Source organism: Spermophilus citellus (assembly GCF_964194105.1).
Source record: "Spermophilus citellus genome assembly, chromosome: 6".
Classification (NCBI taxonomy): domain Eukaryota; kingdom Metazoa; phylum Chordata; class Mammalia; order Rodentia; family Sciuridae; genus Spermophilus; species Spermophilus citellus.
This window is the reverse complement of record NC_138187.1, coordinates 34,570,801-34,597,195: the sequence shown is the minus strand read 5'-3', so window position 1 is coordinate 34,597,195 and position 26,395 is coordinate 34,570,801. Positions and strand designations below refer to the sequence as shown.

General features: G+C 44.2%; 1 protein-coding gene across 1 annotated transcript in view; it reads right to left on the bottom strand.

Moving 5' to 3' along the window:
- The window catches only part of LOC308651222 (guanine nucleotide-binding protein subunit alpha-12-like), a gene marked incomplete at its 5' end in the record, with an annotated part of 101,849 nt that overhangs the window by 33,167 nt on the left and 42,287 nt on the right, over positions 1-26,395 (bottom strand). The window contains one exon of the mRNA XM_081298174.1: positions 20,303-20,518. Within this exon, the coding sequence (XP_081154300.1) occupies positions 20,303-20,518 (216 nt within the window). The remainder of the gene's footprint in view (positions 1-20,302; positions 20,519-26,395) is intronic.

The window sequence follows — 26,395 nt, the reverse complement described above, 5'->3', positions numbered from 1 at the left end:
GAGACCTGGGGAGCCTGGGGCACTGAAGGCCTGGGTCAGATCTGAACAGCCTGTTCTAGAGTGGGCTTTCTTAGGAAGGACAGCTCCCATCACCCTGCCTGGAGCTACAGCAGAAGAAACCAGGCACCCAGAGGTGCATCTGTGGTCCTCCACACTGGCTAGGCATCCCAACCACCCAAGGAGCTTCCCACAGAGCTGGTTGGGCAACTGATGACCAACTTCCTGAACCAGGTGTATAAGGCCCAGCTCTGTACTCTGAAGAGTCTGTGCAGCTGAGCTTTGATGGCACTCCCAGGTGGGAGCCCTGACCGTGGCTGCCCAGTGAGACTGATGCTGGTGGCCTGGGGTTACAGTGGATCTTGACTGGAGTGGACACAGACTCTGGACTGGGCTTTGCTTACCCAGTGGTGGATGCACATACTCAGTGCAATAATGAGCCAGAAGAGGAGACAGACAGTTCATGGATCTGGAGGCTGACCACCATTTCTTCAGAGAAAGGATGCACTGTGCATCCTGTGATGCCCAACATGGGCAGAGAGCCTCCTCAGAGTAACACGAGGAGAAGCAGGGCAGGCGATGGAAACACTGGTTAGCTAAAACAGGGAGACAGCAGAGGGCTGGCTCACACACCTTCCTGAGCATGCACACACTCGGTGTGGCGGGGACTGAGGGAGTGTCCCCACCAGACTTTCTTGGAGGATACTGTGTGACTGCAAGTCTTGCCCAGGGAGGAGCATGCTGGTTTATGATCATAACTTTTCTTTCTTCCCCTCATTACTTCAGTCCCCACCACCTGGGGCAGTCACAGGGCAAGGGCTGGTTCCCACACATGAAACCTGGCTACATTTTTAAACCTATGTCAGAATTCCTCAGGGTGCTGGCTTGTGCTTTGGCCATCTGGCAAAACTGGGATCAACGGTGAGTGCCACGTACTGCCTGGTGGCAAAAACAGCCCACTAGTTCTGTCTCAGGTCACCCTATCTGAATGCAAGTGGACCGAGGGAAGACCCCTCTGCTAGATCACACTGCTGCCTGGAATCTGCACCAGCAGAGTGGCCCATCTGGATGTCCCAAAGGTGGAAACGTTTGAGTACAAAGGAAGAGAAAGAGCAACAGTAGCTGAGGGTAAAGTAAGGAAGAAGGGGGCTGGGCAGAGGAACTTCAACAGTCCATGCCCTGGAAAGCAGCTCCAAGCTAGAGGTGGCTCTGCCCCTTGGCTTAATTATATCAGCTGCCTGAAGGCATGAGGATGTGTGTCTGGAAATGGGGATGAAGACCAAGGGTATATTTCACAACATCGCAGCACTTGGATGGACAGAATGTTTTGTCCTCCTGGAATTTGTGTATTATAGCCCTTATCCCCAGTGGGATGGTAAAAGGAGATGGAGCTTGTGGCAGGTTACTAGGATTAGATGAGCTGGGAGGGTGGGGCCCCATGAAGCGGCTAATGCCCTTATAAGAAGGGACACAAGAGCTTTCCTTCCTCCTTGAGGACACAGGGAGGGCAGTGTCTACAAGACAGGAACATAGCCCTCGCCAGGAACCCAATCTGCTGGACTTGCAGTCTCCAGGGCCGTGAGAAAAAGATACCTGTGTCCCAAGCACCTGGCCTGTGGTGTTCTGTTATAGCAGCACAAACTCAGACAGAAAACACCACCACTGTACCACTGTACCACTGTACCACTGTACCACTGTACAGTTCAAAAGGCTCATAAATAATCAATCAGATTTTTTTTTCTAAACTTTGAACTTACAAGCAAGGAATTAAAAAAAAGTTGATAAAAAGGTTTGATGATGATCCTAGCAAAGATGTTGTCTACTTCCAGAAGACAAGGCCCTCCAGTCCCTCGACCAATTTATCAAATGGTAAATCACAATTGCATTCACATTCACAAGGAATCCCATAGCAAACACTGTGCAAACCAAGCCCCACCACCTACACAGCATTTTTCCAAAGACCTTAGCTTGTTCAAATGTTAATGCTGGTCTACTAGAGAGGGTTAGTGGCTGGACATGTAAGAAAAAGGCATATTTCACCACAGTTTCAACAAAGAAAAAAGCTACAAGTCAATAAATACTTAATTTGGCTTAAATGCAAAACAGAACAACCTCCTAAGGACAGCCAGGACAAAGCAGCCCTCACTTTTCCTAGATGTTCTTCCTGAACTAACAGCCTTTCAGAGGTGAATTATCACAGTTTTTCTTTACTTTTCCCTTTCAGTACTAGAGGTGGAACTCAGGGCCCCATACATGCTGGGCAAGTTCTCTACCACTCAGCTACATTCCCAGGCTTTTTAATTTTGACACAGAGCCTCCCCAAGCTGGCCTTGAACTTGTGATCCTCAGCCTCCTAAATTGCTGGGATTACAGGCGTGCACCACCACGCCTGGCTACACACATTTAAACTCCAGCAATAATACCAATCTATTTTCCAGAGCAGGCACACAGACCACATTCCATCAGCACTGGGTGTGTGAGAGCTCCTGCGTCCTTGCCACTCCTTGGAATTAACTGTCAGATGTCTTAGTGCTTGCAAGTCTGGAGAATGTACAAGAATATGATTTCTTCCTCTCAGAAGTGCCTATTCAGGGCTTGACCTCATTTTTCTCTTCAATTGCCTATTTCTTGCAGAACTATGGAAGTTCCTGAAACAGTCTGGGTACTTAGACCTTTGTAGGTCACAGATTTCTAACAAGTTTCTCACTCCCATAGCTGGGGAGGCCCTTAGTTGTGAAGTTCTTAATGTGATGGTACCTAATGTACTACTAGTCTTTTCCTCTTGTATTTGCCTTTTTAGCGTCTTAAGAAATACTTCCTTATACCAAGATCATGATTATTCTACTATATTGCCTCCTTAAAAATACAGTATTGCATTTCATATTTGCATCTCTGATCCATTGAAATTAGGTGAGTGTGCATGGGGTCCAATTTCAGTGCTCTCTAAGTAGTTGTACTATTGACCTAATTTTATACACTTTATGTGTGTGTGTGTGTGAGTGTGTGTGTGTGTGTAGTGCTAGGGATTGAACCCAGGGCCTCATGCATACTAGTTGAGATCTCTACCACTGAACTACATAACCAGCCCTTTACTTATCTAATTCTGTATCCATATCCCCATTGTATTGATGATGATGATGATGATGATGATGATGATGATGATGATTTGTACTGGAGATTGAACCCAGGGATACTTAACTACTGAGCTACATCCTTAGCCCTTTTTATTTTTTATTTTGAGAAAGGGTCTTGCTAAATTGCTTAGGGTCTTGCTAAGTCACAGAGGCTGGCCTCAAATTTGTGATCATCCTGCCTCAGCCTTCCAGGCCACTGGGATTACAGGCATGTGCCACCATGCCTGGCTGATAATTAAAGTTTTTTAAAAAATGAATCTTTGTTTCTGATTAAGAAGCAAACTTTTGGGTGGGGGTAGAGCTCAGTGGTAGAGTACTTGCCTACCATGTGTGAGGCACTGGGTTTGATCCTTAACACCATATAAAAATAAACCAATAAAGTTATTGTGTCCATCTACAACTAAAAATATATTTTTCTTTAAGAAAGAAGCAAATTTTTTGATAAAGAGCCAACTGATAATTGTCTTAGGCTTTGTGGGCCACAAATAGTTATCTGCATATTCTTTTTTTCCAATCCTTTAAAAATATCAAAACATTCTTAGTGAGAATTGAGGAAGCATAGAAAAATATGCCACATGACATTTAGTGCATTGGCCACAGTTTGCTGACCTCTGTGATAGAGCTGGTCCTGCCTGTTTTATTCTTTAAAATTAACTTGACATCATTAGTCCTCAGGGGAATGAAGACCAAAACTACAAGGGGAAAAAGAACACAGAACTGGAGACTCACACTTCCGGATTTCAAACCTTACTACAAAGCTACAATTACCACTGTAGTGTGACACTGCGTAAGGAAGGTCGCACAGGCCAATGGAAGAGAACTGAGAGTTCAGAAACGGCTCAAACCCAAACATCTGTGGGCAACTGCTTTTTGACAAGGGAGATGGGACTGTTAAATGGGAAGGAACTGACAGCCAACAATTTGCGCTGGAAAAACACATGCAAAAGAATGAGTGGGATTCCTAACTCCTTCCATATACAAAAGGTATCAACAAACTAAGTGTAAAAAGAAAACATGGGAGTAAATCCTAGTGACCTTAGAGTTGGCAAGGAATTCTTGGATTTGATATAACAAAAGAAAAAACAGAAAAGTAATGTCATTCCTTAGGCCTCAAGCCTTCTTTCTGGAATTGCTGTCCTCCTGCTTTAAGTCTAGTCCTGATGATTCCTTCCCTGAGGACTGCTGCTGGCCAGCAGTCTCTGTCACAGTTTGAAAATGTCAACTTTTTTTTTTTTTTTATGTACTGGGAATTGACCCCAGGGCCTTGTGCAAGCGAGGCAAGCATTCTACCACTCCACTGAGCAGTTGGTAGAGTGCTTGCCTAACAAACAAAAAACAAACAAACAAAAAAACTGTTGGATACCCTTGTCTAGTATGAGATAACCATATTTATGTGGGTTTGTCTCTCTGTCCTCTATTCTGTACCATTGGTCTACAACTCTATTTTGGTGCCAATACCATGCCATTTTTGTTACTATAGCTCTGTAATATAGTTTAAGGTCTGCGATTGTGATGCTTCCTGCTACACTTTTCTTGCTAAGGATTGCTTTAGATATTCTGGGTCTCTTATTTTTCCAAATAAATTTCATGACTGCCTTTTTTATTTCTATAAAGAATGTCATTGGGATTTTAACAGGAATTGCATTAAATCTGCATAATGCTTTTGGTAATATGGCCACTTTGACAATATAAATTCTGCCTATCCTATCCAAGAGCATGGGAAATCTTTCCATCTTCTGAGTTTTTCCTCAATTTCTTTCTTTAGTATTCTGTAGTTTTCATTGTAGAGGTCTTTCACCTCTTTTGTTAGACTGATTCCCAGGTATTTTATTTTATTTTTTTTAGTCTATTGTCAGTGGAATAGTTTTCCTAATTTCTCTTTCAGTGGGTTCTTCGCTGATGTATAGGAATGTATTTGATTTATGGGTGTTGATTTTATATCCTGCTACTTTGCTGAATTAATTTATTAGTTCTAGAAATTTTCTGGAGGACTTTTTTGGATCTTCTAAATATAGAATCATGTCATCAGCAAAAAGTGTATTTGAGTTCTTTTTTCCTATACATATATCCCTTTAATTTCTTTTGTCTGCCTGATTGCTCTGGCTAGAATTTCAAGGACTATGTTGAATAGAAGTGTTGAAAGAGGGCATCACTGTCTTAGTTCAGTTTTTAGAGGAAATGCTTCCAATTTTTCCCTGTTTAGAATGATGTTGGCCTTGGGCTTAGCATAGGTAGCTTTTCCAATGTTGAGGTATGATCCTACTACTCCTAGTTTTTTCTAGTGTTTAGAACTTGAAGAGGTGTTGTATTTTATCAAATGCTTTTTCAGCATCTATTGAGATAATCATATATATATATTTTTTTTTGGGGGGGAGGGGTGCTGGGGATTTAACCCAGGGCCTTATGCATGCAAGGCAAGCACTCTACCAACTGAGCTATATCCCTAGCCCCTATCATTCTTATCTTTTAAGTCAATTGATATGATGAATTACATTTTTGATTTCCATATATTGAACTAACCTTGCATCCCTGAGAGGAACCCTACATGATTGTGGTGCACTATCTTTTTAATATGTTTTTGCATGCGATTGGCTGGGATTGTATTGAGAATTTTTGCTTCTATGTTCATTAGGGATATTAGTCTGAAGTTTTCTTTCCTTAATGCATCTCTGTCTGGTTTTGGTATCAGGGTGATATTAGCTTCATAGAATGAATTTGGAAGGGTTCCCTCCTTTTCTATTTCAATGGATACTTTGAGGAGTATTGGTGTTAATTCTTCTTTGAGAGTCTTGTAGAACTTGGCTGAGAACCCATCTGGTCCTGGGCTTTTCTTTGTTGGTAGGCTTTTGATGGTGTTTTTCTATTTCATTACTTGAAATTGATCTGTTTAAACCATGTATGACCTCCTCATTCAGTTTGGGTAGGTCAGATGTCTAGAAATTTGTCGATGTCTTCGATATCTTCTATTTTGTTAGAGTATAAATTTTCAAAATGGGTTCTAATTATCTTCTGTATTTCAGACATGTCCATTGTGATATTTTCTTCTTCATCCTGTATTTTAGTAATTTCTCTCTTTGGTAGCATGGCCAGGGGTTTATCTATTTATTTTTTTCAAAGAACCAACTTTTTGTTTTGTCAATTTTTTCAATTGTTTCTTTTGTTTCGATTTCATTCATTTCAGCTCTGATTTTAATTATTTCCTGTCTTCTACTGCTTTTCATGTTGATTTGTTCTTCTTTTTCTAGGGCTTTGAGATGTAGTGTTAGGTCATTTATTTGTTGACTTTTTATTCTTTTAATGAATGCACTCAATGCAATAAACTTTCCTCTTAGTACTACCTTCATAGTGTCCCAGAGATTTTGATATGTTGTATCAGTGTTCTCATTTACTGCTAAGATTTTTTTTATTTCATCCTTGATTTCTTCTACTATCCATTCATCATTAAGTTGTGTATTATTTGGTTTCCATTTGTTACAGTAGCTTCTATTTTTTATTTTATCATTGATTTCTAGTTTCATTCCACTGTGGTCTGATAGATGCAGGGTATTCTCTCTGTTTTTTTTGTATTTACTAAGAGTTGCTTTGTGGAATAATATATGGTCTATTTCAGAGAAGGAGCCATGTGCTGCTGAGAAGAAAGTATATTTGCTTGTTGATGGATGAAATATTCTATATATGTCTGTTAAGTCTAAATTATTGATTGTATTATTTGGTTATATAGTTTCCTCATTTAGTTTCTGTTTGGAAGATCTGTCTAGTCGGGAGAGAGGTGTGTTAAAGTCACCCACTATTATTGTATTGTGGTCTATTTGACTACTAAAATTGGGAAGGGTTTGTTAGATGTACATAGACACTCCATTGTTTGGGGCATAAATATTTAAAATTATTATGTCTTGCTTATATATAATTCCCTTAAGAAGTAGGAAATGTCCATCTTTATCTCTTCTGATTAACTTTGAATTCTACTTTATCTGAGAAGAGAATGGAAACCCCTGTTGTTTACACAATCCATATGAGTGATAAGTTTTTTCCCATCCTTTCACCTTCAGCCTGTGGATGGTTTGCCCATGAGGTGAGGCTCTTGAAGACAGCATATTGTTGGGTCTTGCTTTTTAATCAAATCTGCCAGTCTGTCTTTTGATTGATGAGTTGAGGCTGTTAACATTCAAGGTTATGAGATATGATTTGTATTCTCTGTTGATTTATTTCTGGTTTTTTAATTTGTCTTAGTTTCTCATTTGATTGAATGTCCCTTTAGTGAAGATCCTCCCTTTGTTGGTTTTCACTTTTTTTTTTCCCCACATTATCCTCATGGAATATTTTGTTGAGAATGCTCTGTAGTGTAGGCTTTATAGTTGTGAATTTTTTAAATTTTTGTTTATCACAGAAAGTTTTAATCTCATCTTCAAATCTGAAACTTAATTTTGCTGGATATAAAATTCTTGGTTGGCATCCATTTTTTTTTTTTCAGAGCTTGAAATATATTATTCCAGGGCTTCCTAACTTTGAGGGTCTGGGTTGAGAAGTCAGTTGAGATCTGAATTGGTTTTCCCTATACATAATTTGATTTTTTTCTCTCACAGTCTTTAAGATTTTATCTTTATTCTGTGTGTTAGTTGTTCTCTTTATAATGTGTCTTGGTATGGTTTGCTGTAATTTTGTATATCTGGGATCCCGTAAGCTTCTTGTATTTGATTTCCAATCCATTCTTTAGATTTGGGAAATTTTCTGCTATTATATCATTGAAAAGATTGTGCATTCCTTTGGTCTGTGTATCTCTGCTCCTTCATCTATTCTGATAACTCTTAAATTTGGTCTTTTCATGTTATCCCATAATTCTTGGATGTTCTGTTCATGGTTTCTTACCATCTTCTCCGCATGTCCAACTCTACTTTCAAGATTATATATTTTGTCTTTGTCTGAGGTTCTGTCTTCCAAGTAGTCTAGTCTGTTGGTGATGCTTTCTATTGAATTTACAGTTTGGTTTACTGATTCCTTCATTTTGAGAATTTCTGTTGTTTTTTTTTTTTTTTCACGATCTCTAACTCTTTATTGAAGTGGTCTTTCACTTCCTGTATTTTTTCTTTGATTTTACTCCTTATATTATCCTTTATTTCACATATCAATTTAATGATATACAATCTGAACTCCTTCTTGGACATTTCTTCTACTGTGTTATCAGTAGCTTCTGTTGTTGAAGCATCTTGGTTTGTTTGTATGCTTTAATTCCTTGTTTTTTCATGTTGCTAGTGTGTTTTCCCATCTAAAAGTATGGATTTAAGGCAGGATAAATTCTACCCTGTAGACCTATAGTGTCCCTGAAGGTTTCCAGCGCTTTGCCTTTACTGGTGAGACCAATATCAACAGCGCCCAGTGTACACAATACATGGCCTTAAACCTAATAGCTCCCACTAAGGCGTCTACTGCTTTCTCACATTAAACCAAAATGATGAGTTCAATAACTATCTACAGTACAAACAGAATATTTGTTAAAACGATTTATAATTCCAAATGGTGGATGAGAGAACAGAGGTAGTGTAGTATGCAATATTCACAAGGAAGGAAGAGAGAAGCTAGAAGTAAAAATTTATAGGAAGCCAACAGAGATTGGCTGCTGGTTGGAGAAAAATTGGAAAGAAAATCCAAGAAAATAGATGAGAGAGGAAGAATATGAACAAAGAGAAAAAATTAAAGACATAAGAATACAACAAAATGCAAAATGCCATTCATATTTCATTGTCCTCCACACACTGATGCATAAAAAACATCCTGTTCCAAATATGGTAGAGAGATTAGTGAATCAAAAAATAAAATAAAATAAAAAAATCTTTCTGTCTGTCAGTGTTCAACAGTTTCTCAGCCCTGTTTCTGAAGTCTCTTGGGATCACCAAACCTAGATCAGCCCTCTCAAACCCAATCTGTATCCCACCAAATCTGGGCCTCATACCTCAGGCTCGGCCATGTTGCAGTCCCAAGATCTCAATGCTGCTTCTTGCAGAGGGACCATCAGGGATACACTCATGCAAAGGAGCAATTCTGAGATATGCACTCAGCAGGAAGACCTCAGGCCACTCCAAATCTGCAGGCACCCCCACATTGGACCTGCAAGTCCCAGCTGGAGTTCCCAGACAGAGGCTCTTGTGGTGGTAAACCTGCTGGCACTTGGGCCCCAGGCCCTGGCTGGTGTCCCAAAATGGGTGCAACCATGTGCAACCAAACCTGAAGTCTCCCCTGAAGCAGTCCTCAAGGCCATGGTAGCAGGCTAGTAGTGGCAGTGGTTGTTGGCAGCAGACAGTGGGTTAGCAATAGAGGTGGTTGCAATGACAGCTGCAACTGCAGCTGTTGGGGCAGCGTTACCATACGATCTCTGGGAGTCAGCAGCAGTGTTGGCTTCAGTTGCATCCAGGGCAGCAGTTCTTTTGGAGCAGCGGCACCCAGAAAGAAGACCTCCAGGGGATCTCAGGCTGGCAGCAGCAGAATCAGAGGCAGAAGCAATGGCGGTAGCAGTGCAGTTGGCAGCTGAGTGACAGGAGACTTCTGGTTAAGCTGCACCAACCACGGAGGTAGCGTGGGCATTTGCGCCAGAGGTAACTGAGGCCAGGCACAGAGAAGAGCCCTCTGGGTGCTGCAGCGGCATCTCCGTCTGGGGCAGCGTTGTCTGCTGGGGTCACTTTTGCTGCTATTGTTGTTTTTTAGTTGGACACAATACCTTTATTTATTTATTTATTTTTATGTGGTCCTGAGGATCGAACTCAGTGTCTTACACGTGTTAGCAAGTGCTCTACTGCCCAGCCACAGCCTAAGCTCCTTGGGGTCCCTTTTAAACTGAATCTATAGCATGGAGGTTACATGGACTGCTCTAGTGTGAATCCAGGTGACAAGTCCCCAGGGGAGCTAGCCCATGGGTCTTATTTTGTCCCCCACCCCACCTTGCCCCCACACCCTGACTCTCTACTTTTTCTCCTTTTGTGAGTTAACTTTTTGTTCATCCTTGCCTTCTGACGTCTCAGGTCACTACAGGGGAGTCGCCAATCAGGTCCCCCAACTTTGACAATCTTCAATTTCTGTCCCAATTGAGACCCAAAAAGATTTATCAAAAAGCACAGCTCGGGTTCAGAGTTTCAACCACCAAGTGTCTCAGGAAGGCCAGCTGCCAGGGCTCCACCACTTCTCAGGGCTCTCATCCCTTATAATCCTGCTGGTGTTTAGTGGCTTTTGTAAAGTTATTTTTAACACTTTATCTAGCAGTTTCAATTATTTGCAGCAGGTCTTTGGATAACCAGTCCACTATAACTAGAAGCCGGAAATCTTACCATTATTGTTTTAGATAAATTCCTTGGGTGACAGATTACTGTCAGAGGATAGGACAGTGTATGTTTTGATGCACCGTGGAGAACTCGATCCCTGCCTTCTCCTACCACTTGTGTAGGACAGGACCTACTTCCTGCAACCCAGTCAGCCTGGAGTAGGACTCTCTTAAATCACTGCTGTTCTAATTGACAGAAGGTTACATCATTATTGCTTCAATTTGAATTTCTGTGACTAGAGGCAAGTTTGGGTATCTGACCTCTTCTTTCCCTCAGTTTTCAAACTGGGGGCAAACCCCTCGCTTACTGATTCGTTACAGCTTGTCCATGCAGCAAGCTGTTGTTTCACACACACTTTTAACATACAAAACCCCCTTTTTTATATGTTGCAATTTCTCCCCAATTTGTCATTTGCCAGTTTCAAGCTGACTTTTGCAACACAAATTAAAAATGCTTATGAATCAAGTCCATTGTTCTTCTCCTTTGGGTTTCTGGCCTTGTTATCATGTAGGAGATTTCACTATCAATTCTACTATGTATCCAATTCCCACCTGGGCCACTGTGTCACTGGCTGACAAACCCTCCAGTGCACAGTTTAGAGCAATGTGTCCCACAGGACCTGTATTGAAATGCACATGCTTCCACTGCTTTGTCCAGGAGGGGACTTCTGGCTTGCAACCATATACTCTTGGAGACTAATGAAAAGAGAAGAAAGGCCAACAACGGGGCAGATGCACAAGCTTCTCACCCATGTGAGCTCAGAGAACAGCACACACCTTTGGAGCCACTCATGGGAGGACATGTGTCCCACCCCTGCGGGGCTGGCTCAGGACCCACATGAGCACCTGACTTTGTAGCTGCTGGAAGCTCTCTGGGTGCTCATGTGTCACGCAGGCTTATATCCTCATCTCTCAGATTTGAGGAGGTCTCACATCAGAAGACTTGGATTTTCAAGTCCTTCTGACCTAACAGAAAGTTTTAAGAAAGCTAAGACCTTCCACTATGAATCACTAATTTAGTTTGAAGGTTCAAATTTTAGGCTCTAATTTAGTTTGAAGTTTCATGTGAATACACATTACAAAACCAAGACAGTAATTTTGGACACCTGACTATCTGAAATATAACTCCATTTTCTCTAGAAATTATTCACTAATTCTGATATTTCTGACTGAACTTCTGAGATAAATGCATATGTGTGGGTGTGTGTGCATGCACGTGTATAAAGGATGAACTGTGGTACCGCCGCTCCATGGACTACTATTCAAAAATAAAAAGGTAAATGATTGATAAAGATGACAACCTGGAAGCTCTCCCGTGTGGCATCACTTACATAACATCCCCCAAAGGAGGAGACCTGGATAGAATGGTGGGAGTGGCCATCAAGGGGGAGCTCGAGCAAGTCTTGGTGGTGGACAGCTCTGCACCCCATCTATGGGCTAATAAAACAACACAGAATCACATGCTGGACCAAAGTCAATCTCCCGGTTTCCTATGATACCATGATCACACATGATGTAGCCACAGGGTGGCGGGGGGCTGTGAAGGAAACTGGAGACTGTCTTTACAACTTCCTCTGCATCTATAATTATTAAAAAATAAAAAAGAAGAACAAAAGAATGGTTTGAAAAATGGGCACCTGGTGACAGACTGGCACAAAGCAAAGGGAACTTGTTCCCAACAGAAAAACAAGAAGAGAGTGCCAACAGCCAATGGCCAATAAACGCATGAAAAGAATCTATTGATTCATGGGAACTTTTCTGATCAAGACAGTTAAATTTTAGAGTGAAAGAGCCTAGAAGGCTGGGGACTGGGGTAAAGGGTGCATCTGGAGGAGGTGTGCACTGGGTTGGTCCTATTGGTTGGCTTCAATTCTTGCTAATCAGGGAGGAGTTGGTACTTCAGGCCTGGGCCTCTCAGCTGCTCTAAACTTGCAACCTCCACCCGCAGCCTCTGCTCCGAGCATTCCCAACCAACACCCCTACTCGGGACCTGAAGGTCATGGAGACACTGGGAACATTAGGTCTAGAACGTGTCTCCAGGCAGAGAGTGAGCTATGCCCACGACATGGCATGATGGTATGAGCTGGGGTTCAGCTCCTTACGCTCTGCATTCTGGGGGCAGTTTCCCAACACGTGAGGTAGCCTGGGAGCTGCTCATGTAGACCTCTTCATCAAGTGTCTGAAAGTAAGAACATAAGATAAAAAACGGGGGCTTGAACCCACCATCAGGGCTGGCGCCAGGGATCCCTAACCCAGGTGAGCAGTGAGCCTCAATGCCCTACAATCCCCTCTCCAAATCTGGACTCCCAGAAGCAGGCCACACCCAGTGCTTCTGCAGTGCCACCTAGGCTACTGCCACCTTCCCAGTGGCTCGCCTCACTTTATCATTGGTGAAGCTGCAAAAGCAGTCCTATTAAAACATAAACCAGACCACACCGTGCCTCTGCCTGAAGCCCAAGCCTTTCTAGGACCATCAGAAGCACTCCACAACACACAGCTGCCACTGGGACCTGGCCCCTCTCACCCATGTGCTCCTGAGGCCCCATCTCTTCTGGAACACCTGGCCCACTCCCAGCTCAGGGACTTTGCACTCGCTATTCTCCCCCTGGGACACCTCCTCTGTAGCCTTCCAGGAAATCCAACGCAGAGGCAGGCTGGGCGCTCTGCCACACGCCATATGCCACTGCCACATGTGGGTTCGAACTGACCACCCAGACCTTGACACTGGGCAGGAAGGGGCAGAGAAGCTGGGGCAAATGTGTCTGGCATCTTTTTAAGAGCAAGTCCCAGTAATTAGTCCCATGGCTACTTCTAGCTGTAGAGAATGCTAGAAGTAGCCATGGATCTGGGGCTATATTCTCAACTCTGTCACCACGAAAGTAGAGAAAACTAAGGTGCAGGAGACCAGAGACCAACAACCTGCTGAAGAAACCTCTCACGGCCACCCTGTGTGTCCATGTGTATACTCCCAGCTTCTCCCACTCCACACCCTCTACCCCAGTGCCTGCTTTGATTTTCTCTAGTGACATAATGCACATGTAGGTGCATGCACGTATGTGTGTCATTACTTTACTGTCACTGGCTCTCTGCTTACCAGAAAGTCAGCTCCACACAAGCAGGGGTCTTGGTTTGCTTCTATTTGCCCAGCACCTACAAGAACACCAGATACAGGAGAGCATATCCACAAAATTTTGTGGAATCAATTCCATCAAACTGAAATAGGTGCACAAAACTGAAAGTACACTTGTGATTTATCTCCACTAGCCCATATAAGAGTCATAGACTATGACATGACATTAGAATTTCCTCCTTACCCAATAAAGAGTTAAAAGGACTTTAAACAGCCCAACTCTGACCTCCTTAGTGTGGGCTCCACATGATGTACTGGCTTGCCAGGATGGAGGCAGGAAAGGCCCCAAAGCACTCTGGCAGAGAGTGCCAGATGCCTTTCCATCACACTCCCCCTCCTCCTGAGTGACAATCTGCCCACCAAGATCCTAATTGCAGGCTTCCTTGCAGGTGTGACCAAGTCAATAAACTCCAGCTGAGACTTGGGAGGAAGTGTAGGGTGGTGCTTCTAGGAAGCAACCATGAGAGCAGAGGGTACACCTTGCCCCAGCCTCCTTCTCTCTGTTTGGAATATAGTCTGCTGGCTACACCTGAGAACAGAAGCCATGCGACAGGACCCTGGAAAAGGCCTAGATAGATACCCCCACATGGTCCCTGGACTGGCTACCTCTGGGCTTCTTTCAAGAAAGGGAAGAGACATTCACATTTGAATCGCATTGCTATTTTGGGTTTTCAGTTGCATGCAGCCAAAATCCATCGTAAGAGCACAGACATCAGGGAGACTCGCCATCTGCGACAAATGGCAGAGCTTTATCAAAAGCTTAAAAAAAAAAAAAGCCCTGAGAACTTATAAGCCATGTTTCTACGGCCCGTGCCCCTAAAAAGCACAAGACCCAGGTGAGACTAGGAGGGGAGGGAAGAGAGCCAAGTTTGATGACATGGACCCCAGCCTGTGTGCTACTGCCATTCATCTGGGGACATCAGGGGGCCCAGACTTCTCCAAGTGAAGGTAGCACGAGTGGCTTTCAGGGAAGGATGAGGCTGCTGATGCCAGGGATCCCTCAGCTGCAGCAGGTTTTCCTTGGCAGCGCCATGCAGATGCGTCATCCTCCTGCAGCAGCATCCACACTGCCACCTGTCTCTCCTCTACCCCTGAAACGCACCTTGCACCTCCAGTCTTTTCTAGCAGTCTCCAGGAATGTTACAAAGATTTGATTCCTTTAAGTATGGCAGAAAAAAAGTCCCTGTATCAGCCCAGTCACTTGATACCCAGAAATCAAGAAGCAACGCGCCACAGCATCGCCTGAGTCTTTGGAGTCTCTCCCCGCATCTTCCAACTCCAAGATGTGAACACGTTTCGAGAAAGCACAAGACCCTGCCACTCTGAAACAAGAACAGAAAGGCAGTGAAAATGATTCAGGGTTCAGGACTCTTCCTGACAGCTGAGAAGGGGGAAGCAAGAAGTGTTTGAGGCGAGGACAGAAGAGATGGGCCACTTGGTGTGTGGCACCTCCACCTGAGAAAAGGCCCCAGCTTTGGACATGAGCACATGCTCAGTGTAACTGGGCAAAGTGCAGAGAGGACTCTGATGGGTGTGCCACACTCTGGGATAATGTCCCATGCTCTGAGGGAGACGGGGCACACCTAACCTATGGTAACAAGTTGACCCTTCCACTTGGTCATCTGGCCACAACTTCAATAGCACATTATGAAAATCAAACCAGGTTCCTTAATCCAGGGGGTTAGTCCCATACCTAGCGGTTTCCCCAGTCTGTTCACGTGGCCTGTGTATAGGAACATACAGTGACAAAGACTAAAATTCACCAGAAAAGCAGCAAAGGGTTATGCTGAAGACGTTGAAGCCACCTGCCCTGGTGCAGCTTCTCAGAGCCGTGTCCCGCCCTGCCTCCCTCTGGCTGCCTTTCACAATGCTTGAAGATGTTCCTGGGAAAACTGCGACTCACATCTGTTATTTTCTGCTTTCAAAACCCCAGTGATGCCTTCTGCCTACAGGTCATTCCATGCCATAGTGAGATTCCCTTCCCCATGGTGTGGCACAGAGTGAGGGACACCCCACCATTCTCAGTACTCTGTCCAGAGACAGAAAGTTCTGCCACACCTAAACCTACCCAGGCCCAGTGTTTCCCTGGCCACATGCCTAGTCCCTCTCTGTTCCTGTTGGTGGCAGAAACATGTGAGTCTGGGTCTTGCTGCTGCCATTTGCCAGCACAGGAGGAGCTGGGCCAAAAATGAGCAGCACAGACAAGTGTGGGGACAGCTGAAGAAAGTGCTGAGAAATGGTTCCAACCACACACAGTGCTCTTGCCTCACCCTCGGTCGCCTGTACTCTGTTTACAGCCAGTGAAGTCCCTTTATGGACCAGTCTCTGTCCTTCTGCCACCTCACTCCAATTGTTCCCTGGTTCATCCCTACCTACCTTTGGAAAAATCTCCAAACACATCTCCTGGACAACTTCCTGCCAGGTGGCATTGCCTTCTTTCCCCTCAGAGGCTGGCATGGCCTGCACACTCCTCAGCTATATTTCTCACCACATTTCACTACTACTGGTTATTTGCTTGCACATCTGTCTGTCCTACTAGCTCTTCGAGGGACTTGGACTTGACAGCACAGTGTCTGGTGTTCAGAGAGAACTCAGGTTTAGAAAGAATCCCCAGCACACGGCCCAGCAAGGGGGCTCTGATGTGCAGACTGGTGGTCACCCTCAGAGCAGGAGTCACACACCAGAAAACCCAAGTGCCCAGGTCAAATCATTCTAATTAACTAGTCCCCCAGAGCAAGAGGTATAACAGAAAGTAGACACTTCCTGCTACTATCAACTGCATGCTATGCTGTAAGCACATTCGTTAATAAAATTTGCATGCTATGTTTAAAAAATTTTAAATTCCCTTTTATTTAAGAAGAGGGCATATTAGAAAGGACTGGGGATGTAGCTCAGTGGCAGAGTGCTTCCCTTGCATATGCAAAGCCCTGGGTTTGATTCCCCAGCACCACAAACAAAAACAAACAAAGAGGGCACATAAGAAGACATTCGTGGCAGTTAGGACAATCCCCCCATCGAGGGCCTTGCTGTGTCTTCCTTGAAGGGGCTTAGCAGGCGAGGCTGGTCAGGGCAAGGTCATCTTCCCTTCTCTGTTGCTGGGCCACAGACTGGACATCAACCCTGTGTGTAAGTGGCGGTGAGCACAGTGAGTAGTCCCCTGGACTCGTGGCAGGAGATGCAGGGCTGTGTCCTCTTTGGAAAGGGAGCACCCAGCCCCCACGCTCTTCAGAGGAGAGAGGCTGTCACAAAGTTGTCACCAGGCCCAACCCTCTGTCTTCCTCTTTTTGTTTCTGTCCCTGGCTGGAAGGATGCCCAGGATGGTGGAGGGGCAGGAAAAGCCACCACCTGGCCGGGAGCAGCTCTCTGAGCAATGGGGGTCACAAGACTGTCAGAGGCTGTGGGTTCTGTCAGCAGGGAGAGGAAGAGCAAAAACCAAGTCACTGAAACATCAACCAGAGAGGTTTCGACACCAAGGAAAAGAAGTGGGGGACAGAAGCTGGGGCTACTCAGGAGCACAGTTGACTAAAGACAGTCACCCTTTTGCACTTTGGCTGTATATTTTGACAATAATGACTATTAAGGGCCTACTGTCTAGTTATTCAATAAAATGCTATGATATTTTAAAAATAAAGAAAAACATAGAAATGTACAAAATAAGAATAACACACATCTATGTACCCAGTACTCAAAAAACAAGAATTTAATACTGTCATGCTTGCTTTTAGTTACTATGGTCTTTAAAAACACATAGTTGTGGGCCTGGGGTCGTGGCTCAGTGGTAGAGTGCTCGCCTAGCACACGTGAGGCACTGACTGATATTGCGTCCATCTAAAACTAAAAAAAATTTAAAACAAAACACATAGTTGTCAAGAATATCAGATTTTTCAGGTGGCCACAGCCCCAAAAAGTCACGCTGCCTGAAGCGAAAGATGAACAAAGAGGTAGCTGCAGGCCCCACGGAAGCCTCACCTGGCCCATGCCAGGTTGATGGCAAGACTAAAAGCTCTCTGGGGACAGACATGTCTTGAGTCTTACTTGCTGCTGTATCCCTAGCATGGAGCACAGTGTTTGGCGCACAGTAGGTGCTCTAAAGTGTTGAGGGAGTGAACACAGGGAGAATTAAGTGACTGGACTTTTGGGCTCCAGTTTCTCAGAGTGGTTACCAGATGTGACCTCAACCCAGCCACAACCTCTCTGGGCTTGTGTCCAAGTCTGAAACAATTCGAGAGCTTGACTTCCTAAGCTGGGGGTTCTTTCCAGCTCTAAAACACTGTGTCCAGAGGAACAAGGCAAATGATAAGTCTGAGGAAACCACCAGTGCACACACTGACTTCCTGGGCGGGTGCTTATTGGACATGCGTTGTGAATAATCAGCTCTGGATGTTTACATTTCCTTCTTTGGTAAGTCCTCAATCGACAGTAGCAATTTCCTTCCAATTCCAGTTCTGAATAGACTAGAATCATCTTTCCCAGATCATGTGAGCTTATGGGGGAAAAGACTTAACCCCTCAAATTCCACACTTGGATGCTAACTTATGTTCTCCCAGCTGATTCTTATGTTCCTGCCTTTAACACGATTTAGATTTTTTGTTTCTATGGTAACCACATCTTCTGCTTCTTTTCATGCTTTTCTCTTAATTATTAAAGTTAACTTGATAAAGAATATGCAAATGAATGAACATTAGGACAATGTCATTCTTAAGGTTCCCTTACGATGAAAATTAGTGGGGAAAAAAAAAAGAAAAGAAAATTAGTGGGCAAAAGCTTGATGAGAAACAGGATATGTGCATTGTCCCAAACACCTCCCCAAGACATGTGCTAGCAACACAGAACCTGGCAGGCACCGCCTTAACCAAGTAACCAGTAATGGACACATCTACACCACACATCTCCTGACATAGTACTCTAGGCAGGGCACATGTCACTACCATGGTGTTCTTGCTAAAGATGAGAAAACACCAGACAGACCCAACAGAGACATTCTACAAAGCAACTGGCCAGTGGTATTTAGGTCTCTAGGTCATAGAAGACAAGTAAAGATCAAGTCACAAATCAAAGGAGACCAAGGGCACAGACAACACACTGGAGATCCCAGAGCTGGTTCTGGCACACAAGAAACATCAGAGGACAAACAGGTGACATTTAAATAAGGTCCAAACATTGTACCAGTATGTGTTTCCTAGTTCCAGGCAGTGGACTGTGGTCGCATAAGATGCTAGTGCTGCAGGAAGTGAGGTGAAGCATGCAGAGACTGAACTGCAAGGGTCATTGGTGCACCGCAGAATCTGTTGGCTGAATATGGAAATTTAAAAAACTCAGAAAAAAAATGGGCAAAAGAGCTGGGCAGGGTGGCACATGCCTGTAATCTCAGCAGCTTAGGAGGCTGAGTCAGGATGATTATGAGTTCAAAGCCAGCCTCAGCAATGGTTGAGGTGTTTAGCAACTCTGTGAGATCCCATCCCTAAATAAAATACAAAATAGGGCTGGAGATGTGGCTTAGTGGTTAAGTGACCCTGAGTTCAACCCCTCTACCCCTGCTCCCCAAAAAAGGGCAAAGGACACAAATAGGCATTTCCTGGAAGAGAAAATGTGTATGTATTTTGTTTGTATAAACAAACTCAGGGCAACTTCAACTAAGCTATAATGAGATACAATTAAAAATTGGGGGCCTGATAATTCTAAATATTGGCCCGTCTGTGGAACACCTGGAACCCTCTTCCACTATTGGCAGAGGCAGTAACTGATCCGGCCACTCAGGAAAATACTCTGGTAGTATCTTGTCTACGTGAAGATGCATGTGCCCCAGGATCTGACAGTTACACCGAGGTATACATCCTAGAGAAGCCCTTGAACTAGCATCTGGAGACAGACAACAACAATCACAACAGTTTGTAACAGCAAAACACAGAAAACAATTAAAAACATGATGACACGTGGAACATCCTCACATGACAGTGGACGGACAAAGATCACAGTGGGGGGACTTCAACAGGTGGAGTAAAAAGGAAACTTGCAGAATGGCATGTCCTAAGAAATAGCTTTTATAGTTTGTAAATCAGTAGAACACAAGTCCACACTGTCTAAATCATATTATAGCAAACTATGAAGAAAGGCCAGGGACAAGGGATCGGGGAAGGCATGAGGAGGTGACCCTGTACCATGGACCCTGGGTGCACAGAGGGCAGACCTGGTTAGAAGGGAAACCCATGCTTCTCCTTACATACTGTCAGTATTAAAGGGCAGTTGAGGAAAAGCCAAAGGGCAAAAACGCAAAGCATCTCCAGTTCTCTGGTTACAGTTTTGCATGGTAAACAGTCTAAGTGACTAAAATATATAAGCTCTGTGACACGTTCAGCCTGTAAAGTGGAAGGAATGAATCTGAGGAGAGCAGGTTGAAAGGGGTCAGAGATCAGCTCCCCAGATTGATCTGGAAACACCCACCCCCATCTCTATCTCCCACACATCACAGCCAGGAAGCCGCATTAAGGGGACGTTGATTTCCTACTACAGAGGACACCTTCTTGATGTCCGAGTTCCTGGGTGGCACACCTTTGCGTTACCTGAGTGCAATCATGCCTCTGGCCCGAGTGCACTGTGCAGCATCCTTTGGTGGCTCCGTTCCGTTAGCCTCTGCCAGGATTTATAACAACAGACACCTTGCCTATATTTTCACACAATTTATAAGGAAATTCTGCTAAAGGTCAAAATGGTCTTGTCAAGTGAGAGGCCACTCACCAGCTGGAACTCACTCCTGCGGCTGAAAGCCTCCCTGATCCCCGAATCCCTCCAGAGCGCGCTCAGGGCTGGCACATAGAGCTGGAAGGTGGCGGGCTCCACGGGCAGCCCTGCCTTGTTCTCAAAGGCCATCAAGAACATCCCATGCTTCTCGTTTTCAGAGTGCTGCCAAGGGATGCCAAGCTTGTCCCGTGCATCAACAAGCACCCTTGAGCCCTAGGAAATAAGAGAAGGGAAAAAGGATTTAATTGTGCTCTGAGACGACATCAAAATACAGAACCTTTGTATAGGCGCTGGCTGTCAGAAAGCAGAAAACTCACAAGCTGTGAAACTTGCAACCAGATTTGCCTTTGGTTTGCTCTGTTGTGGCACCAATGTCTCAACTCCTGGGACCACACCCTATGAGACAGGTGTGTACACCAACACCCAAATGGGCCACTGTTTCCTACATGCATTTGAAAAGCACTGAGTGGGGGAGGAAGTGGAGACATAGTCAGAAATCCAGCAGCTCCTAGAAACCAGAAGATTACAGTCACTTGTCCCAATTGGGTGAGAAAACACACTGGCAATTGGCAGCCATGCAGCAGGGAAAGACTAACCCCACCTGGGCAGGAACTAGGACCACGTTCTTGTGATGATGCCACCACTGTCTGGGGTGTTGAGAAACTGCTTTCCATCTTTTGCTTATTTCTTCACTGTTAAAAAACCAAAAGTGAGCATTTCTGCCCCTTCTCACCTCACAGACAGGGCAAAGGGATGGAGAAATAGCCTACATGAAACAGTACTAGGGAAGGTCTCTGGCTGTGGGGTCGTCCATCTCAGGAAAACGGCCCGGCTGCCAGCTGAGCTGGATTGTTTCATCATAATCAGATCAGAGTCCAGCAAGATGGTGTCTATGGAGGTGGAGTTCTCTGAGGTCCCCTGAGTGTTCTCTTACATGGTCGGTACCCTGCAGAGTAGCACAGGGCACAGAGCATCTGCCTTTCCATCTGGAAACCAAACAGGTGACAGTTGGGTGGGACTCTGACCTCCAGTCCAGAGGACCCCAGAGTCAACACCAGGCAGAATGGCAGCCATCAAGAATACAAAGAATAATAAATGCTGGAGAGGAAGTGGAAAAAAAGGAACACTTCTACACTGTCAGAGGGATTATAAATTAGTACAACTACTCCGGGAAATCAGTATGGAGGATCCTCAAAAGACTAGGCATGGAACCACCATATGACCCATTCCTTGGTATTTATCCTAAAGCATAAAGTTCATGATACCTGCATATCCATATTTACAGCACCACAATTCTCAATGGCTGAACTATGGAACAGCCTAGGAGCCCATCAACAGATGAAATGATAAAGAAAACGTGATACACACACACACACACACACACACACACACACACAGGAATTTTATTCAGTCATAAAGAAGAATGAAATCATGTCATTTGCAGAAAAATTGGTGGAACTGGAGACCATTATGTTAAGTGAAATAAGCCAAATTCAGAAGGTCAAGGGATGGGTAGTTTTCTCTCATATATGGAAGCTACAGAGAAAAAAAAGGGGGGAAAAGGTATGGGGTGGGATCAGGGATATAATGAAAATCAAAGGGAGATCAGTAGAGGAACAGGACTTGAGGTGGAAGGTGGGGAGGGAGAGGAGAGTGTTGGGGAGTGACACTGGCCAAATTATATTGTTAAATTGTGTGCATGTATGAATATATAACTACAAATCCCATCATTATGTACAATTATACGGTACAATAAAACACATGGAATGAAAAAACACAAAGAAAACTGGTGCTTAGAAAGCAAAATAAATTTTAAAAATTCAGCTAGAAAACAGGCACAGGACACTTAGAGATATTTCTGCAGGTAGTGCAAGCAGATGAGAAATCAGCAGGTGAAGAGGTTCATGCTTGCGAGATGCCAGGGAAAAGCAGAGAGGGCCGGACCTCCAGGAGCCACCTCCACACGCTGGGAAACAGCGGGAAGGAACAGCAGTGACACCACCAAGTGGCAGTGAGGACGCGGAGAAATGGGAACACAACCAGCACAGATCGTGGACAGGAGTCGACAGTTTCTTTGAAAACTAAGCACATGGTTATGACACAGTGCCGCAACCTCAGTCCTAAGTTTTGTGCTGGAGAAATGAGGTCCACACAAAGGCATGCGCAGGAATGTCCACAATAGCCTCATTACCATGAGTCCCAAACTGGGAACAACAATACATTCATAGCACGGAATACCACTTAGTAATAAAAAAGAATTATCGACTCGCAACAACCTGGAGGGAACTACAGCACATGATGTCAAAAGAGAAAAGTCAATCTCAAAATGTCACAACTATGTGATTCTCTTTATGTAATATTATCTCAAAGTGACAATATTATAGAGATGGACAATGGAGAAATGGGGCCAGGAGTTAATGTTAGTGATGGGAAGGGAGGGGGATGACTAAAGAGATCTCTGTGGTCTTGACTGTTGGTCACACCAATCTATGCAGGTGATAAAATGGCACAGAGCCCCTCCCACACTGTACTGGTGTCAGTTTCCTGGCTTTGATATTGTACTGTAATTATGTATGTCATAACTATGGGGGAAACTGGATGATACCTCCTTATACCATCTTTGCAACTTCCTATGAACCTATAATTATTTCAAAATAAAGTTTTTAAAAAGCTAAATAGCAGTCACAGTAATGTATGCCCTGACTATGTGGTATGGAAAGGGAAGGTTACTAGAGGCCAAGGGAAAAGAGGTAGTAGGAAAAGGTAAGGCTCAGAAAACTCCTAATCGGAGCTGGGTCTCTAGCCAAGCTTTCTGAAGGGTTGGTTCCTATACTGAGGGCAACAGTGGGTCAGAACCCATCCTGGGGGAACTGAGCCAAGTCCTCCACTTTCCTCTTTCCTGTTCCTCACTCTCCACATTGCTGCCTCTGGAATGCTCCCATCTCACCTCTTTCTCTGACTACACCGTGATCTTCAGCCTTCCCCAAAGAGCAATATATTCACAGGTCCGAGAACTCAAGAAAACAAAGATGATTCCAATTTTCCACATCATGCACAGCAAAAGTTACCTGCACATGCAGAAGGCAGCACTGATCTCTCTGATGAGATTTGAGCAAAGGGTCTTGAAGCCTTTGTCCAAGTCAGAGAAAGGACCCCTCTTGTCCTGGTGGATGCAGTCCCCAAACTGGCAAATCCTAGACAGGATTTCAGCCTTTGCCTGTCCCCGAGTCAGGAAACCAGCCCTGCCAATGCACCTCAATATGCACACTGTCTGACCCTTAAGGTACCCTTTCAGGTGCTATTTTTATACAACTGTTTAGCTTCATAAGGAGTGTGACCTCCCTCCCAGTGAAATCTACAACCCCTGGGGAGTATCATTTCTATATGTCAGAGATGAAATCTGGGGCTGACCTCGGTTTGGCTACACACACATAGTAGATACCTGACAATAGCCTGCTGGATGCCACCTGAGTAAGCCACAGTTACTCCAACCAGCTGCACCTAGCCACGAAGAACAGACTCCTTACTTTATAAAAAATCATGGCAGTTGGCAAAATTAATGATGAACTTTGAATTACAACAGTTAACTGGAGTCTACTTTCTGTATCTTTTTCACTTCGTTTGCAGGAAAGGCATCAGGAGAAAAGATGGCTCTCTTTGGCCCACTTAAATTATTCAAGTCAAAAACTGCTCCCTGCCAACTTTATTCTGAAATTCCCAAACAGACTTCTAGGGAAGTTTTCTGCTTTGGGACATCTGCTCAAGTTCCAAGTCCACTCTTTCTCCTTCTTAGAGGGACATGTGGACTACCTCTGGGGCTTCAGGTCTTTGGTGACATTGTGTTTATCTTGCAGACTGGTAAGAGTTGCTAGTGTCTTCAGTCAGATACTAGTATAAGAATAAGCTATGATTAAAAAAAAAGATCTAGCCTGGTCTTTTCCAATAAAAAAAACAATTTCCTGAAAGACAAAAGCCAAGAAAATCCTAAAACTCACATATACCTAACGGAAAATAGAAAACAAACAAACAAAAACCAAAAACCAAACAGGCCAGAAGACAACAGACTTAAGTTCCTTTACGACAAAGGAGAGCCTTCATCAACAGTTTTACCCAAATCCTAACTTTTTTGATAATCATATACTTTCTCAGTTGTGCAAATACAAACAGTTAAAGTCTCAAGCAATTTGATGACTTCATCTCAATACAATGTAACACTTTAAACAGCTCAAAGAGCATTTTTAAGACAACTTATAAATCCAGCAACTTGAACTTCCGAGTCAGAGCATATATTCCAGACTGCTGGGGAATGTAGATGGGTGGTGGTGGTGGTGGGGATGTTGGTTTTACTGGAAGAGGACCAAAAATTGTAAATCCTATTATTTCACTTCCAAATAGATTTTGTTAGTTTAGCTGCTAATCAAGCCAAATCTTTTTAGAGTAGCTACTCCCCACTAAAACCTTCCCACAATAAATACTACAGCTAAGTCGGATATAAAATGCTAGTAAATAGAACAAGCCTTTTCTATAGGACAAGACAGTTACATTGAGGCCATTTTCCGGTTTTGAGCATGCACTTGGACGAGGCCTGCGTACTTGGAGAGCTCCATGCTTTAACTCCACCAGGCTGGCTTGTTTGCCTTTGGCCACCATCCAACTCAAAGAAAGGCTGCCAGAAATGTAAACAGGATACATTTCTTTAAATTAATGAATTCAACAAAGACAGACACTCCTCTCGGTTTCTCTCTGGAACTGAAGTGCAGGGTACCTTCTATTCAAAGGTCAGAGAGAGTGAGAAAGGAAAGCTGGAGGCGAGGAGCCTGGCCCCAAAGTTTCTATCAGCTTCCAGTGGGAAGCTGGCTGCAGCCAAGCTGGCCACCCCTGCCTGCACCTACCCTGGCTCTCCGAGGCTGCTTTCTGGGACAAATGCATACTGCTTTGCCAGGAAAGCCACCCACAGAGTGCTACCAACTAAAGCTCAAGGGCTCTCCTTGGGCAAAGCAAAGTGCCAGGTGGCTTCTACATGGAGCACTTTCAAAACACCTTGGCAGCAGGACAGAGACAGCAGATGAGCCACAGGCCATCAGATGCAGAGTCCTGAGATAAATGCTGCAAGCGAAGGTCAGAGCAAGATGGAGGACAGCCAGAAAAGTCCCACCCTGGTGAAAGAAGTTTAAAGACAAACTGGGGTGAGCTAAGAAATCTGGAACTTCTGTAGGAAATGGGGGAAAAACAGGTTTTGAAAAAGGGCAAGGTTGGAGGTTGGAGGGCTGCCTCCAGACCCATGTGGTGGGTGGGGCTACAAGACACACCAAGGCAGGGCAGCACCAGGTGACACTACGTGTCCCACCTATCAACCCACACAGAGCTAAGAGAACAGCAGCCCAGCACAGTCTGTGCAGGCCACAGTCACCAGGCAGCCGCTACCAGTCCCCAGAAAGGTAGCTTGGGAGCAGGGACACCTGGGTCAGTTACTGACAAGCTGAATTTCACAGGGCAGTCAGAAATCTCAGTATGATTTTCAGGAAATAAATGAAACGATGGGAAAACTATGGGTTCAGGATGTGCCCACGAGAAGCTACAGTCATCCTTAAATTTTTTTTTCAGATAACTAGCACAAGTTTTCCTGAAAGCCAGAAGGAAAAAGGAAAAAAGGAATTCAGCATCAGTTCAGATTTCCTCAGAGCTCCCAAACTGGAAAGTGGAAGAAGTCTTGCTGTTTCAGAAATCCAGGGTGGCATTCAGGGGACTTCTGAAATCACGTCCGGGAGCCATACATAAGCCAAGTTTTTTCCCTCCTGTTCTTTCAGGTGTCAGGCTATAACCCTTGGACCCTTTTTAAATATTTCACTAAATGTTATTCGGATGAATGCTGGTACAAGAAGGAAATGAAGCCTTTTGGTTAAGAATATAAAATATTAGAGAAATGTGAGGAAAAAAAATGCTAAAGATCATTCCAAGAGGGAAAGAAGCCTGCAAATACAGGTATCTAGTTTAATGTGCTAATTCGGTGTTTTCAAATTCAAGCCAGAATGCCCACTGTGAAATAGTCTAGTAGGCATTTAAAAAAAATGAAATATAAGGGCAAACATC